The sequence below is a fragment of the Teleopsis dalmanni genome, chromosome 1 (assembly GCF_002237135.1).
Source record: "Teleopsis dalmanni isolate 2A chromosome 1, ASM223713v2, whole genome shotgun sequence".
Lineage (NCBI taxonomy): Eukaryota > Metazoa > Arthropoda > Insecta > Diptera > Diopsidae > Teleopsis > Teleopsis dalmanni.
The window spans coordinates 190,068,409-190,082,769 of NC_051846.1; the positions used below are offsets into that span (position 1 = coordinate 190,068,409).

The 14,361-nt window shown below is 30.2% G+C and overlaps 1 protein-coding gene across 1 annotated transcript; it reads right to left on the reverse strand.

The window, feature by feature from the left end:
• Positions 1-1,430: 1,430 nt before the first annotated feature.
• LOC119666930 (uncharacterized protein DDB_G0288805-like) lies at positions 1,431-10,346 on the reverse strand. Its single transcript, XM_038076209.1, has 5 exons — positions 10,236-10,346; positions 8,815-8,898; positions 8,413-8,617; positions 3,356-4,464; positions 1,431-3,287 (listed from the first exon to the last, which is right to left on the reverse strand). The coding sequence occupies exons 1-5, from the start codon at positions 10,344-10,346 to the stop codon at positions 1,572-1,574; spliced, it is 3,225 nt and encodes a 1,074-aa protein (XP_037932137.1). The 3' UTR covers positions 1,431-1,571.
• Between the last annotated feature and the right edge of the window lie 4,015 nt (positions 10,347-14,361).

Genomic DNA, 14,361 nt, shown 5'->3' on the forward strand with positions numbered 1-14,361 from the left:
TCTGCTAGAGTTACCACCAGCATAGCGTTTTGTAACGCTGTTAGTTTCATTACTACATACTGTGTTTTGTGACCCGAATAAGTTATTTACTTATCCAAAGTTACTACTTTTAAAGTAATGTTATCACAGTATATCATACGAATTTCATAATGCAAAACATTTTTGCCACACATTTTTGTGTTACCACAAAATACAAATAATACCTATTAGATGTTAAATGTTATTAGATGAAATGTGAATGCAGTGTTGCCACAAGTTTGAAAGAAAGAGCAATCCATTATAAAATAAGTTCATTACAGTTCATTTGGGACATTTGGGATATTCTTTATTGAGAAGCTAAATGATATTACATTGTCACCATTCAAGTTTATTACTATTTAATCTAAAGTTTTAATTTAGTTACTTATCTAGAAACTAAGCCTGTTTCGCTACTTTCATAATATTGCAGTAACCTTTGCAACCGGTTTGTACAAAGAAAAAGTTCCTTATCGATATGTAATGTTATCTGTCAAGTAGAGGCGTGTATTAAAAAAAAATTAATTAAAACTTTTAAAAATTATACTAACAAAAATTAATAAAAAAAAAACACAGTTTCAAATATTTATAACATTAAAAAATTATTTATACAAAAAATTAATAAAAAATAAAATTTTAACAAAAACAATTAATATAAAATGTTCATATTTTAATTTATAATATTATTTTTAAAATTAATAATTTATATTCATTTTTAATATACACACATATAAATGCAATTTTTTAACTATCTGATAAATACCTTAGACAAATATATACGTATATACTATATCATTAAATATCTTATAAATGTATATAATTATTTTACAATATTTTTTTTTTAATTTAATATTATTTTTACGTTACGAGTTTAAAAAATAAACGATATATGTAATTAAATATTGCTTTCAGCCATCTTACAAGTTTTTTTTTTTTGTATCTTTTTTATATTAATACGTTAAACATTAGTTAAACAATTTTTACTTTTTTTCGTTATATGTGATTAACCAATTAATATAAATAATTCAATGCTTATTGCTATCTGCTTTTAATTTATATAAGTTTTTGAGAGTTTTGTATATGACTATATACCAAATATCAAGTATAATTTTGTTCGCAATGAAGATAAACAATTACGTTAATTAATTATTAATTACACATATTTTAAAGGATGTTACTTATTTATAATAAATACGGACAATCTTAGGCTTCGTAGGCGTTATAAACTAAGTAATTTCGGTTCTGCATATTTTTTGAAATTTAATTTAATATATTTTACTAAATAATTAGGCAATGCTAAAAGCTTTTTTAGTAAATTTTATTTAAATAATAATTTTTGTGGCGCATCGCTTAGTTCAATATTAATTAAATACATTGAGTAATAAACTTTTAATCAAGCCTATTAAATATAATTAAATTACAAGTAAATATGTTTGGTTTTAGAATATCTGAAGGTCTATATTATCCACATTCATGCTCTCAACTATGCTAAAAGTACAATATATATAATATATTTTTTATCTATTTAAGCAATTAATTAACAAATATTTTGCTACTTATAAATTCGTTTCAGTTCTTTGTGGTATTGTGTGTACCACGGGTTTATTTCCTGTAGTAGCACTACTCGGCGCTGTGATTGTTGTTGCTATGACTTGATTAGCGTTTAGAGCCGGCGTAGTTGTTGTTGTCACACGTACACGTTCTCCAACACCTGGACCGATTCCGGCACCGCTAAATAATTTCATATGCCTTAAGTTTTTACCTGTAGTTTGTAGTTTCTGTGTTGTCGCTAAACCGATATTTCCATTGCTGTGCAATTGACTACCTGTCGAGACAATAGTACCGGTACTATTACTATTATTTGTGCGGGAACAGTGCATAGACCATTCATTCTGTTTGAGCAAAAATTGTTTGACATTATATTCCATTTGTGCTATGTCCACATTCTGCGTGGTGGTGTGCAATTCCGCTTTAATGGCACGTGTCTTATCCGTTTCACTGGGATAATATTTATAATTTAATATATCACACGTTGGCTGCTCTGGCAGAGTTGGAGTGTTACTGTTGCAAGTACTGCCGTTATGCGTAATGAGATCAGATGTAGTATATGCAACTGGAAGACCCGATCGTGTTGTGCGTCGATAAAATGTATGCGCAGTATTAATAAGTGGTTGTTGTTGCTGTTGTTGTTGTTGTTGATATTGTAATGGCGGTGTTTGTTGCATTTTATTAATATTATTATTAATATTCGTATGATTATTAACTGGTTCAGTTTTGGGTGATAATGAATCTTCAGTTGATTTATTTGTTTCATCTTGTTGATTATCTGAATAACCATTAGTTTGTGGTTGCGGTGTAGTCTTATAACCAGAGTCCATTGATAACTTTTCCATAGAAACAGAATCTAATTGATCAATGGTAGAGAATGAGGACTGACGATCTGTACCTGAAGAATCACAATGATTCATAGCATTTATCACTTGTTGCTGCTGTTCTAATTGTTGTGTATTATTCTGTACCCATTCGGCTACACGGCTCAATTGCTGTCTACGTAATATAACACTCTCTTGAAAATCTATAACATCACTTACCGAACTGGATTGTGTGCAAGATTTTGAATTTAAGGAATTTTTTGAACTAGGTTCATTTTGCAATATTTCGAAACTTGAAGAAGTTTTATCCAATTGTTGTTGTAGTTCACTTGTCAAATCCACTAGATTTGCGAGTCCTATTTCTTGCTTAAGTTCAGCACATTTGTCAGTCGATAAGTTTGATTTTATATCTTTATACATTTCTATATCAGTTTTACCAGTCTTTTGTTCAATTTGAGAATCTACATTTGTTACTATTAAGCTAGGAGAATTGATTTCATCAAGTAAACCACCGCCTTTAGTTTCTCCATTGCAGCCAGCTACATGTATAACCTCATTATTATTGCACATGATTGCCTTACATTCACTTGTGCTGAGATCATTAGTTACACTTAGTGCACATATCGGATCTAAAATTTCACCAGTTCCACTATTGCTACATTTCTCTACACTTTCTATTAAATCTAACTTATCTACATTTGGTAAGCATCTAGTAGAGTTTGAAGTGATTATATCTTTCGTATCATCTAACTCTTCGTCTAAGAGACGCTCACGTCTTCTATATATAATCGGTGTAACCGCTTCCATTGATTCTATGTTGTCCAGCAATATATTGCTTTGTCCATTCTGTTGTATGCGCATAGCACATAAACGTGGTCCACGATACTTTGGATTTTCAGCCTATAAATTAATTTTAAAAGCATTAAATAAACAACAATTTAAAAACAATGTAACGAAATCACACTCACCTTAATTGTTTTGATTAAATTTCTATTAAAATTCTCAAACATCTTCGCACCTTCACAGCTACTCGTTTTACTCCATAAACTATTCACGCTACCAGATATGGTCGTTCTCAATAGATTATTCTTCACGTTAGCCGCACTGCACGAGCTTGCGGGTGTTTTTATAAGCTCATTATTAATATCACTGACGTCAACCTTTTGTGGTTTCTCGGTTTCCAATAAATTCGTTTGTGATACTGCACTTAACAATGGTTTCGCTTCATCCTCTAATTCATCATTGCCATTGATTTCATTTAAATTCTCCTGTTTAATTGCATTAGTTGGTTCATATTTACCTAGCAGTTCTAAAGCTGTACCGCCTCCTTCGAGAAATCTGCGCTGATAGCCATTTTTAACCCCAGCTAAACTTGTGACTTCCATTAAGTACTTTTCAGCTGCATACGCATCAAGCTGTGAGCTAGTATACAACATTGAAGACAACTTACTATTAGTAACTAAAGCACCATTTTGTTGACTAATTGCTCCACTACCATTAGTGCGTTCGCATAGTCTGTGATGACCCAAAATGGGATTAACCATGAGATCATCCTTCTTGGCCGGCAGAAATAGTTTATCCATATCATTTAAATCTGACACGGAGCTTTTGGTTTCCGATATCACAGAATCGCTGGACTTGACTAGTTTCATAAGATATGGACTATTGGTGCGGGAGGGTGAGTTGAGATTGCTATTGCAGCGCAAACACAATTGTGTCAGTGGTTCATTCAAGTTGCCACTATGAGCAAAAGGCGTCTGTGTGCTAACTGTATATGAACGTGACACATCAGCCAAGACAGTTAAGTCCTGCTTAGCACACTGGCAGGTGTCGCAATGTTTTACCTCGCTTGCCTTTAATTCGTCCTCTAGGAATTTGGCCATCAGCACTGGTGAAATCATATCAGGATCATTATTGTGACCATTTGTGCTGCTATTGTTGTTTAGTGATGTATTGGAATTGCATATATTGCTTGTATTGTTATTGATATTGTTATTATTGCTATTAGTGTTGCTATTTTCCTTTGAAGTGCTATTATTGTTGTTGTTGGTAATATTATTAACATTATTTTTAGCATCTAAAGTAGGAAATAATAATAATTTTATTAGTGCCTTAATAAATTAAATGGTTTATGCATATCATTTCAATTACTTTAAATATATTTTTTTCGTTTTAAAAATCCATTTCAAATTTAATTAAATTTGTTGTGTTATTTCGAACTAAATTAAAATGTCTTTTAATTAACAAAAATTATTTGAACACATAATTAATGTAAAAATCAAACAACACAAAAAATTTTAATTAAAAAATACTTTGCATAATAGAAAAAAAAATTAGTAATTAAAAAAATGTAAATGTTTCATAACAAAAATTAAATTAGTAGTATTATATATTTAATTTATTGCTTCAAATTGAAATTTAATCGAATTAAGTTTTAGTAGAATTTAAGCATTTAATTGACGTTCGACCACAATATATGGTACACAGTAGCATAGAAAAAATTATTTTAATTATCAAAAATGTTTATAATTTATTTAGTAGAACGGAAAAGTGCATTTTTCTGTTTATGAAAATTTTAATCACATAATTTTCAATAATCCTGTAATTCGATTAAATGACAAATTCAGGTAACGTTTGCATTACAGAAGAGAAAGTTCGCATGTATGAGTATTCGTTGAACAAAATAAATTATCATTTTTATATTTTTTATTATTAAAAAACAGGGTGTGTTCAAAATCGCTTGGTTATTATAACTGCCATAGTAGACTACTATTTGCAGCGCTATGCAAGTTGTATGGCGACTATCCAGGATTTGAAAATCTCAAGTAGTTTAACATGTCCTACCTCAAATATGTTGTTGTTGTGGTTGTGGTTTCTTGAGTTTGTACTATTGTGCACTTTTACGCTTTTGTGACCGGGGGGCTTATCCCTGCCCTACACTAAGCTTTAACTATACTGGAATTCATATCATTTATTTATAGTTCAAGTGATGACGGACCGTACATCAGCATATACTCCTGTGGGTCCTGAGCCGGACTTGAGGTTTAATAGTTCAACTGATGACGGCCCGTATATCAGCATATATTCCTGTGGGTCCTGAGATGGACTTGAGGTTTCTTAAAGCGGAATTGGGAGCGTATCTACTTTTGTAAATAATCTTAGGGCTTTGTCCCTGATATATTTTTTCACTGAGTTGATTCTTAGATCTTTGTGCATGTCTGTTGTTCTAATATACCATGGAATCTTAAATAGTCTTCTTATAGCCAGGTTTTGTGCTATATATAATTACTTTATGGCAGTATTTGAGGCTTTGCTGTATGTAACACATCCGTACAGTAGTGCTGACCTAATTATTAAGATATACAGTAACTTTCTATTTTTGAGCTTGAAGTGATTTTTAATGTCACATAACTTAATATCCTAACTAACTTACATCCAAAAATCATATAAAACTTGTTATGGTGATATATATTTACCATTAATTAATGTAATTAATTAAACAATTATTGACAATTCACGATAGTTATGTGGTACACTATGAAAGTCGGCGCACCATGTTGATTCAACAGTATCACATATTAGTTGAGAAAGAAAATGGAAGTGGATTGACCACAAGCTCAAGAGAACAACATCGTGCTTTACAAAATAAGCCACCGCTGAAATCCATAAGGTAACAGCCGGTCTGGAGCCCCAGCTAAGACATGGCAAAGAACCGTGAACTAGGCGCTTAAAGACACACAGTACACCTGGTACTAAATTACGAGAGATGCAGGCAACAGAGTAAAATTTAGAGGAATCATAGAGGCCCTATGTTCTACTAGGAGAGAAGGATAGCAGTAAGTAATTAATTTACAAATTGGTTTATATAACTTCTTTACCACATGAGCTAAAATTTTACTAACAAAATTAAACACTTCAATTTAACTTGTGTGTGGTTAGAGTATATTTTTCTGAGTTACTGAGTAATCAAAGTCATTCAGAATCTTCTGAATCTTACTAAAAAGCTGCAGAACGACTCACGGGATGAACTGTGCTGCAGCCCAGTAGGGGTAAGTTAAACTAGAAACACATTATTTTTCAATATTTTCTTTACAATCCATTTTTAATAAAAAAAAATAAAAAAATGTTTAATCATAAATTAATTCTCTGGTCAAGTACTACCCGATTTTAAATAGCACAGAATAGTAGAGACTGAGAAGAAGCCGTTTAACTGTTACTGATGTACGATATATCACGAAGAAATAAACTGAACTTAAAGACGTTTAACTATAATCACAGTGCGGTATATCAAGAAGCAAGGAAAAGGAAAGATTATTAGAGCATTAAAAATTCAACGGATTCGCTTGTTTGGTTGACATGACCAACATGACATGCGAATGGAAGAAAGTGCTCTGGGTAAAAAGGTGTTTGATTCGATACCCGTAGGTGGAAAACGCGGTAGAATACATTCGCATCTTCGGTAGAAGAACCAGATGACAAACGATTTGGGGGCGCTCGGTATTACCAACTAGCGACAAGAAGCAACTAAGAACGACTCACGTCTGTAATGGCCAACTAAGTAAATAAGTAAGTTAGAGCTGTGTATTCTATTACCGATTAACGATAGTAATGAGTAAGTACCATTCTTTTGACACTGTAATTACAACTATTTTAATGTCTGACATTTAGAAATAAAAATTTTGAAGTTTGGTGATAACATATATCAATCATTTTTAAGTTCATTAGTTGAAATATTGATTGGACTATGGACATGCAAATCGAAGAAAGTGCTCTGGGTAAAAAGGTGTTTGATTCGGTACCCGTAGGTGGAAAACGCGGTAGAGTACATTCGCATCTTCGGTAGAAGAACCAGATGACAAACGATTTGGGGGCACTCGGTATTACCAACTAGAGACAAGAAGCAACTAAGAACGACTCACATCTGTAATGGACAACTTAGTAACATAAGTAAGTAAGTTAGAGCTTTATATTCTATTGCCGATTAAGGATAGTAATGAGTAAGTATCATTCTTTTGACACTGTAATTACAATCATTTTAATGTCTGACATTTGGAACTAAAAATTTTGAAGTTTGGTGATATATCAATCATTTTTAAGTTCATTAGTTTAAATATTGATTGGACTATGGAGGAATATACTTGTGTATTATTTTACCTAGATATTTGTAATTATTAATTTCAAATATTTTGTTATGAAATGAAAATTAATTCGATATTTAAAATAAAAATAAAAGAATTTTCAAAAATCATTTCATATTTGATTTGTTCAACAACATCAATTCGAGTGCTTTATGTATTCTAATTTTTATTTTATCCTTCAAAATAAAATAACTGCATTTTAATTAAACAGCCTGGAGTTTTGATTTTCATTTAATTTGAATTTCAGAAAATTTCAAAAAATGTCAATTTTACATTCAATTTATGAAATTTTAATTTATTGTATCAGAAATGTTAACATACATATATGTTAAGCCGTATATATTACATATATATATTTGTATATATATGTTAAGTAGCACTGCGATAAATTCAATAAAAAATCTGTAACAATATATATATATATATATATATACATTTGAATGGAACATGTGTACTTTACATGTGTCATTTGTGATGCAGCGAAAAAGAGTTATTTTACAGTAAAAATATTTATTAAGCAATCAAACAAAAAATTAAGATATATAAAAAATATATTTGTGACAGCAATTAAATGTAGCATTTTTGAAAAGTTTTATTTTAAAAAATATTTTTTTTTTTTATAATTTGTATTTGTATTTTTGTTTAATATTTGATTGATATTTACAGTCAAAGGACATGAAGCATATGAAAACATAACAACGTAAAATAAATATGAAATATTTTTTAAATAATGAAACAACTTACAAAACAAAACAATATTATAAAAATATTTGCTAAAAGAGAAAAATAGAAAATAATTTAAAAAGAAAAACAATATTTTTAAAAAATATTTATATTAAATAACAGAAAAAAAATAAAAAATGAAAAACTAAAAATTGTCTACTAACACTTACCAAGGCCCCTCATTGAGTATACCATTGCAGTAGGTGGAAAGGGGCATGGTGCTGGTGGCGGTGAATCAGAGGCTGGAAGTACTTTGTAGGAAGCAGAGGTTGCAACACCAACACCACTAGTGCTGCCCTCCGAATCGGAATGTGAATTGGTCTCCAGACGCATATAAGCCGAAACCTTTGATTGTATATCGATGGGAAGCTGTACGTATGTGTCAAACATTTGAACCGCACCGAAAGTAACGAGCATAAAGGACACAATTAAATCCCATAGGTTTTAGTTAGTACATTTTTATGTTGTTATCCATGTAAATTATGTGTAAAAAAAAAAGGAGAAGAAGAAAAAATATTAGCAAAAAGAAAAATATTTGCATAGCATATTTAATAATTGAAATTTACCGAGGACACCTTTTGTGGCATAAAACTGTCGGGTTTGCACTGCAGCAATTGTATCGCCAGATTTATGTCGGTTTTGTAACGTTCCTGAAAGTAAATATAATAGTAAATAAAAATATATTAGCGAAAAATGAAATTTTATGTTATAGTGAGTATAAACGATATTTCAAAAAATGAAATTCTAAATTTTCAACAAGAATACAAGAAATAAATTCACGTATTTTAGCCTTAACTGACAATGCAAAATATCTCCTTAACTGCGCTTTATTTTTCCCTATTTTTTTTTTTTGTTTGTTTGTATTCGTAGTACTTCTAAAAGTACAACATAAATAAACAATTTATATTCTTTTGATAGTATGAATTGCAGTTGCAGATACTTGTATATAGAACTTTAAATCTAAAAAATCCAATCATACACATTACATATAAAACTATACAAATGCTGACCTTTTCCTTCGCTCATGTTGCTAACCAAAAGTATTTTGGACAAAAAAAAGAAAAATTCTAAAGTTGTTTATCAGAAGAGTTTCTAGTACACATTGACCCAAATACAATAAAACTCATGCTGGTACGTGAAACGTGGCTTTCCTAGTTTTGCATAAAAATACGAGTGCTTTCTGCATCTCGAACTCTATAGTTGCATTGTTTACCAACAAGCCGTGCATATCCTTGCTGATTTTTATGTCTATTTCGATACCAAAAGTTAATGAAATCGAAATGCACTTAAGGTATCTGCTTTTAGCTCCTCTTCTATTTGTTTATATATTGATACATTTATTTGTTTCCTACTTAATGTACACTCAATCACATCGCTTTGTAATGCATTTACATATGTAAAATGTAATTCATCACATATTGCCATTCAATTGCATGCAACATGTATAATAGTCCTTCACTGAGGCACTGTGCTACTCTGGTTTTATTATATTAAAAGTGAAAAACTATTATAAACGCTTTTCATCAACAACAACTTTTCACATCTTCTCATCATGAATTATATGGAAAATAAATAAAATTTCATTAAGCAACCACCTTTATTTAATAATGAGAACTTAAGTGCACTTGTTTTACCATAAAAAAATTAATATTGAGTTTATCAACCAATATTTATCGGATATGATATGCAACTTGAAAATGAATAACATATTCATAATCATAAAAATATATTAACTACCCATTGAAAATTAAATCAGGATTTATTCGAAAACGTAGCCATATAGGTTAGGTTAGACGGCTCGTACGACGTAAGTGTACGAGCAACGCGAAAAGGTACATAAAGATGAACCAACTTGACAATTCTAACAACTTAGCTAAGTTGCCAATTTTGTAGAATAACAGTTCTGTTTGGTCGGTACAAAAGTGGCCTCGAAGATTTTAGATCTTCTAATAGTTAAAGATGAACGCTGATGAATGAGATGAAGCACAATTTCCTCCTTATCTGCAGAACCACAACCTCGACAAAAGTCATTATAAGGTAGACCCAGTTGCATAACATGTCTTTCAATTATAGAACGATCCGTCAGTACCGGTACCATAGTACTAAGCATGACACGCCTTAGTTAAAGCAGCTGTCTAGTGCGCTTTTCATATAGTTCATACCAAGTCAATATAGAGATCTGACAATAGGGTTTATCTGCCAAATCTTACAGATCTTGATTGTCAATTGTTGCAAGTAGAACACTACTATCTAAAAAGTGAGTGTCAGGAAGCAGAGTGCTTGGCTTGACAGGTTTTTCTGCCCTACATTGTGCGATGTTTCCCCAATAATCTTTATAATACTGGCACGATTAGCGTGCTCGTTAAGTGATGCTCTACCTATCGAATTGCTGGAGAAAATTAAAAGTTAAATTAGGAGAATGCTAATTCAATTTTTTTTTTTCTTCCTCTTTATTTATTACAATCTGTCTAATTTAAAAAAAAATGTCAATTATATTGTATATACAATACACTCTCAAAAACGCGAATTGGCTATGCCCAGTAACATAACTAAGTATTTGCCACATTATAGACATTTAATCTTTGATTATTTGGAACTCAGATCTGTTTGTGTAATTGGTTGAGGGTAATATATAGTGGTGCATTTGCAATCAAACGTAATATTTTCAATTAAAAATTTTGGATTATCGTCAGATTAATATATATATTCGGGACCTCAACTGATTTGATTCCAGTGCAATATTATCAATGTAGACCTGTAGTTTTGCTGATGCTAAGTTTGGATTACTATCAATTAATAGGACTGTCATATCCCACGCAAATGTGTCCATTAGAAACATTTTAGTGAGGAAAAGGTCTGATATGCTCAACAGCTGAAGCATTGATCCCATAAGACCACCTTAAGGTATGTCAGGATCTACGTTATGCCATTTGAGTGAACTGAATTCAATTAAATTGAATGAGTTATATGGAAAAATTTAGTATTTCAATTTGAAGAGAAAACCTTTATGTCATACTGAACTATAACTGATGTAGGGCAAAATTTCTTTTCATTAAAAGCTGTATAAGCATGTCTAGTCCACAAACTATTGGGAAAGTATTGGCCAAATTTAATCAACAATAATTATATTTGTTTAGATTATGTGTTTAATATGTTTTAAGAATATTATTTAACTTTCAATAGTAATGGAAGAGGACTTATTGAATGATATTATATAACTTCTAATGGGCTTCTAAAGAAAGCAAATCCTTTTCGTGGTAACTGCTTTACTGCAACTTCCGAGACCAAGTCATATCCTACAATTTTTTTAACTGTGTTAACTGCAGCAACAATTCGATTGAAAGAAACTAAGTTAATTGTTTTATTAAATTTACCTACTTATATCATAATATATGCAGCTAAAGCCCAAATTACAAATATATTAAAATTAACCTTTCTCTTTCTGCTACTCTTAATTTTTAGGGTCCGAAATACGCTCGGCAGAGCCAGAGATCGACATGAGCTTGTAAAGTTAAATGATTTTAGTGACGGCAGTACTTCTTTCAGTTCTGTCTTAGTAGTCTATAGGCGCCACAACAGCCGGTTCAAGAAAACCAATTTCTTAAAACTAACTTACGCGGGTAATAAAGAAGATTATCTTTCTAAGATCTATGTTGGGTTGATTTCTTATTATATTTTAAATTATGTATATAACAGCACAAATTAATTGAGTGCATAAATTATTATTGAAAATGGATATAATTTTAAAATTTCATAACCCAACGCCTGATTTTAGCATATTTAACATTAGTTGCTTTCAGAATCCATAAAATTTAGCTCAAATCATATTAAAAACAAGATACGTAGATGGAAACGGATAAACTCAAACATATAGTCAATGTGATTTAAAATAATTGAGAATTGTAACTGCTTACCACGTAATATATGTCAGAATAACAATTAAATAAGAATCATAAAGGTGACTAAATACAAGAATTTATTTGTATTGCATTCCAATAAACTTAGGTAACTGGTATAGTAGCTGATATTTATTTATATTATAGTTTATTTACTTTGTGCTAAAACTTCATGAATACGTTGTTAAGAATTATTATTTATTATACTTAAGAATTTCACGTTTCTAAAGGTTTACTAAAGAACTTTATATTTTGATTCAAAGGGTTGCTTCGAGGTACGCTTATATGTCTATTAGCAATATCTTCACAAAATTAAAATATTCTTGCAAAAGATACAAAAATAAGGTTATTATATTAAAAACGTATTTACAGTTATATATGTCACATGTATAGAATATGTATATTCAACAAAACATTTAATATTAATTAGTTTATTGGTACTCTAGATCAACTTAGCAGATTTCATAGTACGGACTTGTACCAGTTTGCACTACAATAAAATAAATGCATTAACTTCTGCGCTGTCTTTCAAATGTCATATCGTATCAATTTACTCAATTTAATTGATTTAAGTGTGATTTAAGTATTAGCTGAGCTTACTTGTACTTTACCTGGTGTCCATACATTTTATCGGTATTAAATTATAGTTTATGTAGATAGAAATTATTTAATATGGATAAAACTATATTAAATTTAAGTAATTTTACAATATGATTATTGCCTGAGATTACTTATACATTATCTGGTATTTATCAGTACAGAAGTAAAATTTACGTGGATGAAAACTGTTATCTTCGAATGTATCTACTTAATTTATAACATGAAATGTATACATATATACATATAGATATATTTACATATATATAGATTGATATATATACATATATATATTTATATATATAAGTCAATTACTACCTTGAATAACGAAATCACCGCATAATTATTGTTGTTAATCAGCACACAAATATAACATAGGCGCTGGCATACTCGTACTCGCCTATTTTTTAGTGTGTGGGGTTCTGTGTAAACGGGAGGACCTATGCCGCTACCATAAAACTGTCAAAACAAGGAACAAAGCGCATCAATTAGTATATGTTTATTGTTATTTCGTTTGTGGTTGGAGTTTGTGGAAATACTGAATGTTTCGACTTATGGTTTCCTGTTCTTGGCAGAGCTACTTTATGGCATTTGTTTTTGTCCGTTGCGGTCTTAAATTGTCATTGTTGCGGTTTTTAGTGTAATATCAATTATCCTTTCCTCCTTTTACCGGTATGCTTCCTCGCATTATGCATCGGTATAATTGCCCTCTCGATGCTACTCGTTTTCTTGCTTGCTCATTCCTTTAATGAACGAGTTCATTGAAATAGAAATTCAAATATAATTTTATTCAATTAAGTGTTTCCGAATTCTATTAAATTACCATCACTAAAACTAATTAAAAGTAATTAACAAATTTTATAGTGAATATTAATTTTGCAGGGTACTTGATTGATTCGAAAATAATTTTCATTTTAGTAAAATTCAACGAATCTGATGGGAAAAGGATGAAGTACTACCCAAGCAAGTTATATTTTTAAATAAAATAAGATGAGGCCATTTATGCATCAATCAATGTACAAATAGTTTGTGTACATGATATATTAAAAATAATATTTCTATTATAAATCAATTAACATATTTATGTTACACTAATTAAGAAAAATAAATACACTTTATTGCTCTTTAATGTATCGCAAAAGGAAACCACACATTTGAAAAAAAAAAAGGATTTTGACAAAAGAAAACCACACGTTTGAAAAAAAAGGATTTTGACAAAAGGAAACCACACTTTTGAAAAAAAATGAATTTAGACTTTTGATCATATATCTAAACAATGTGGAATAAGAATTCAGATTCAACTATTACAATTTAATATACGAACTGAAATAATAAAATAAATCTAATATGGAATACTACATAATGATATAATATTATTTCATATACTTGCAGAGACGATGCAAAAACGAATCATTATATCAACAGCTATATGGCCATTCAAACAACAGTTATGTGCAAGACTTCTTCCAGAAATGCTTCTAATTTAAGGATTATTGCCTCAATGTGGTCTAAGTTTCTGGACATAAATGTTTAGAAAATAACTATATAGCTGGTAAACGAATTGAGCTACCGAATCGATTACCTCAGAGATTTGAAATTGAGAGTCTAATTTATTGACAA

Bases quoted from the DNA above. Each gene is read 5' to 3' on its own strand.
- LOC119666930 (XM_038076209.1), bottom strand. From the start codon at position 10,346: ATGGTACCGGTACTGACGGATCGTTCTATAATTGAAAGACATGTTATG. The intron at 8,618-8,814 runs GTAAATTTCAAT...ACATACGTACAG, and splicing joins TGCCACAAAAGGTGTCCTCG to CTTCCCATCGATATACAATC. The intron at 3,288-3,355 runs GTGAGTGTGATT...ATTAATTTATAG, and splicing joins ATTTAATCAAAACAATTAAG to GCTGAAAATCCAAAGTATCG.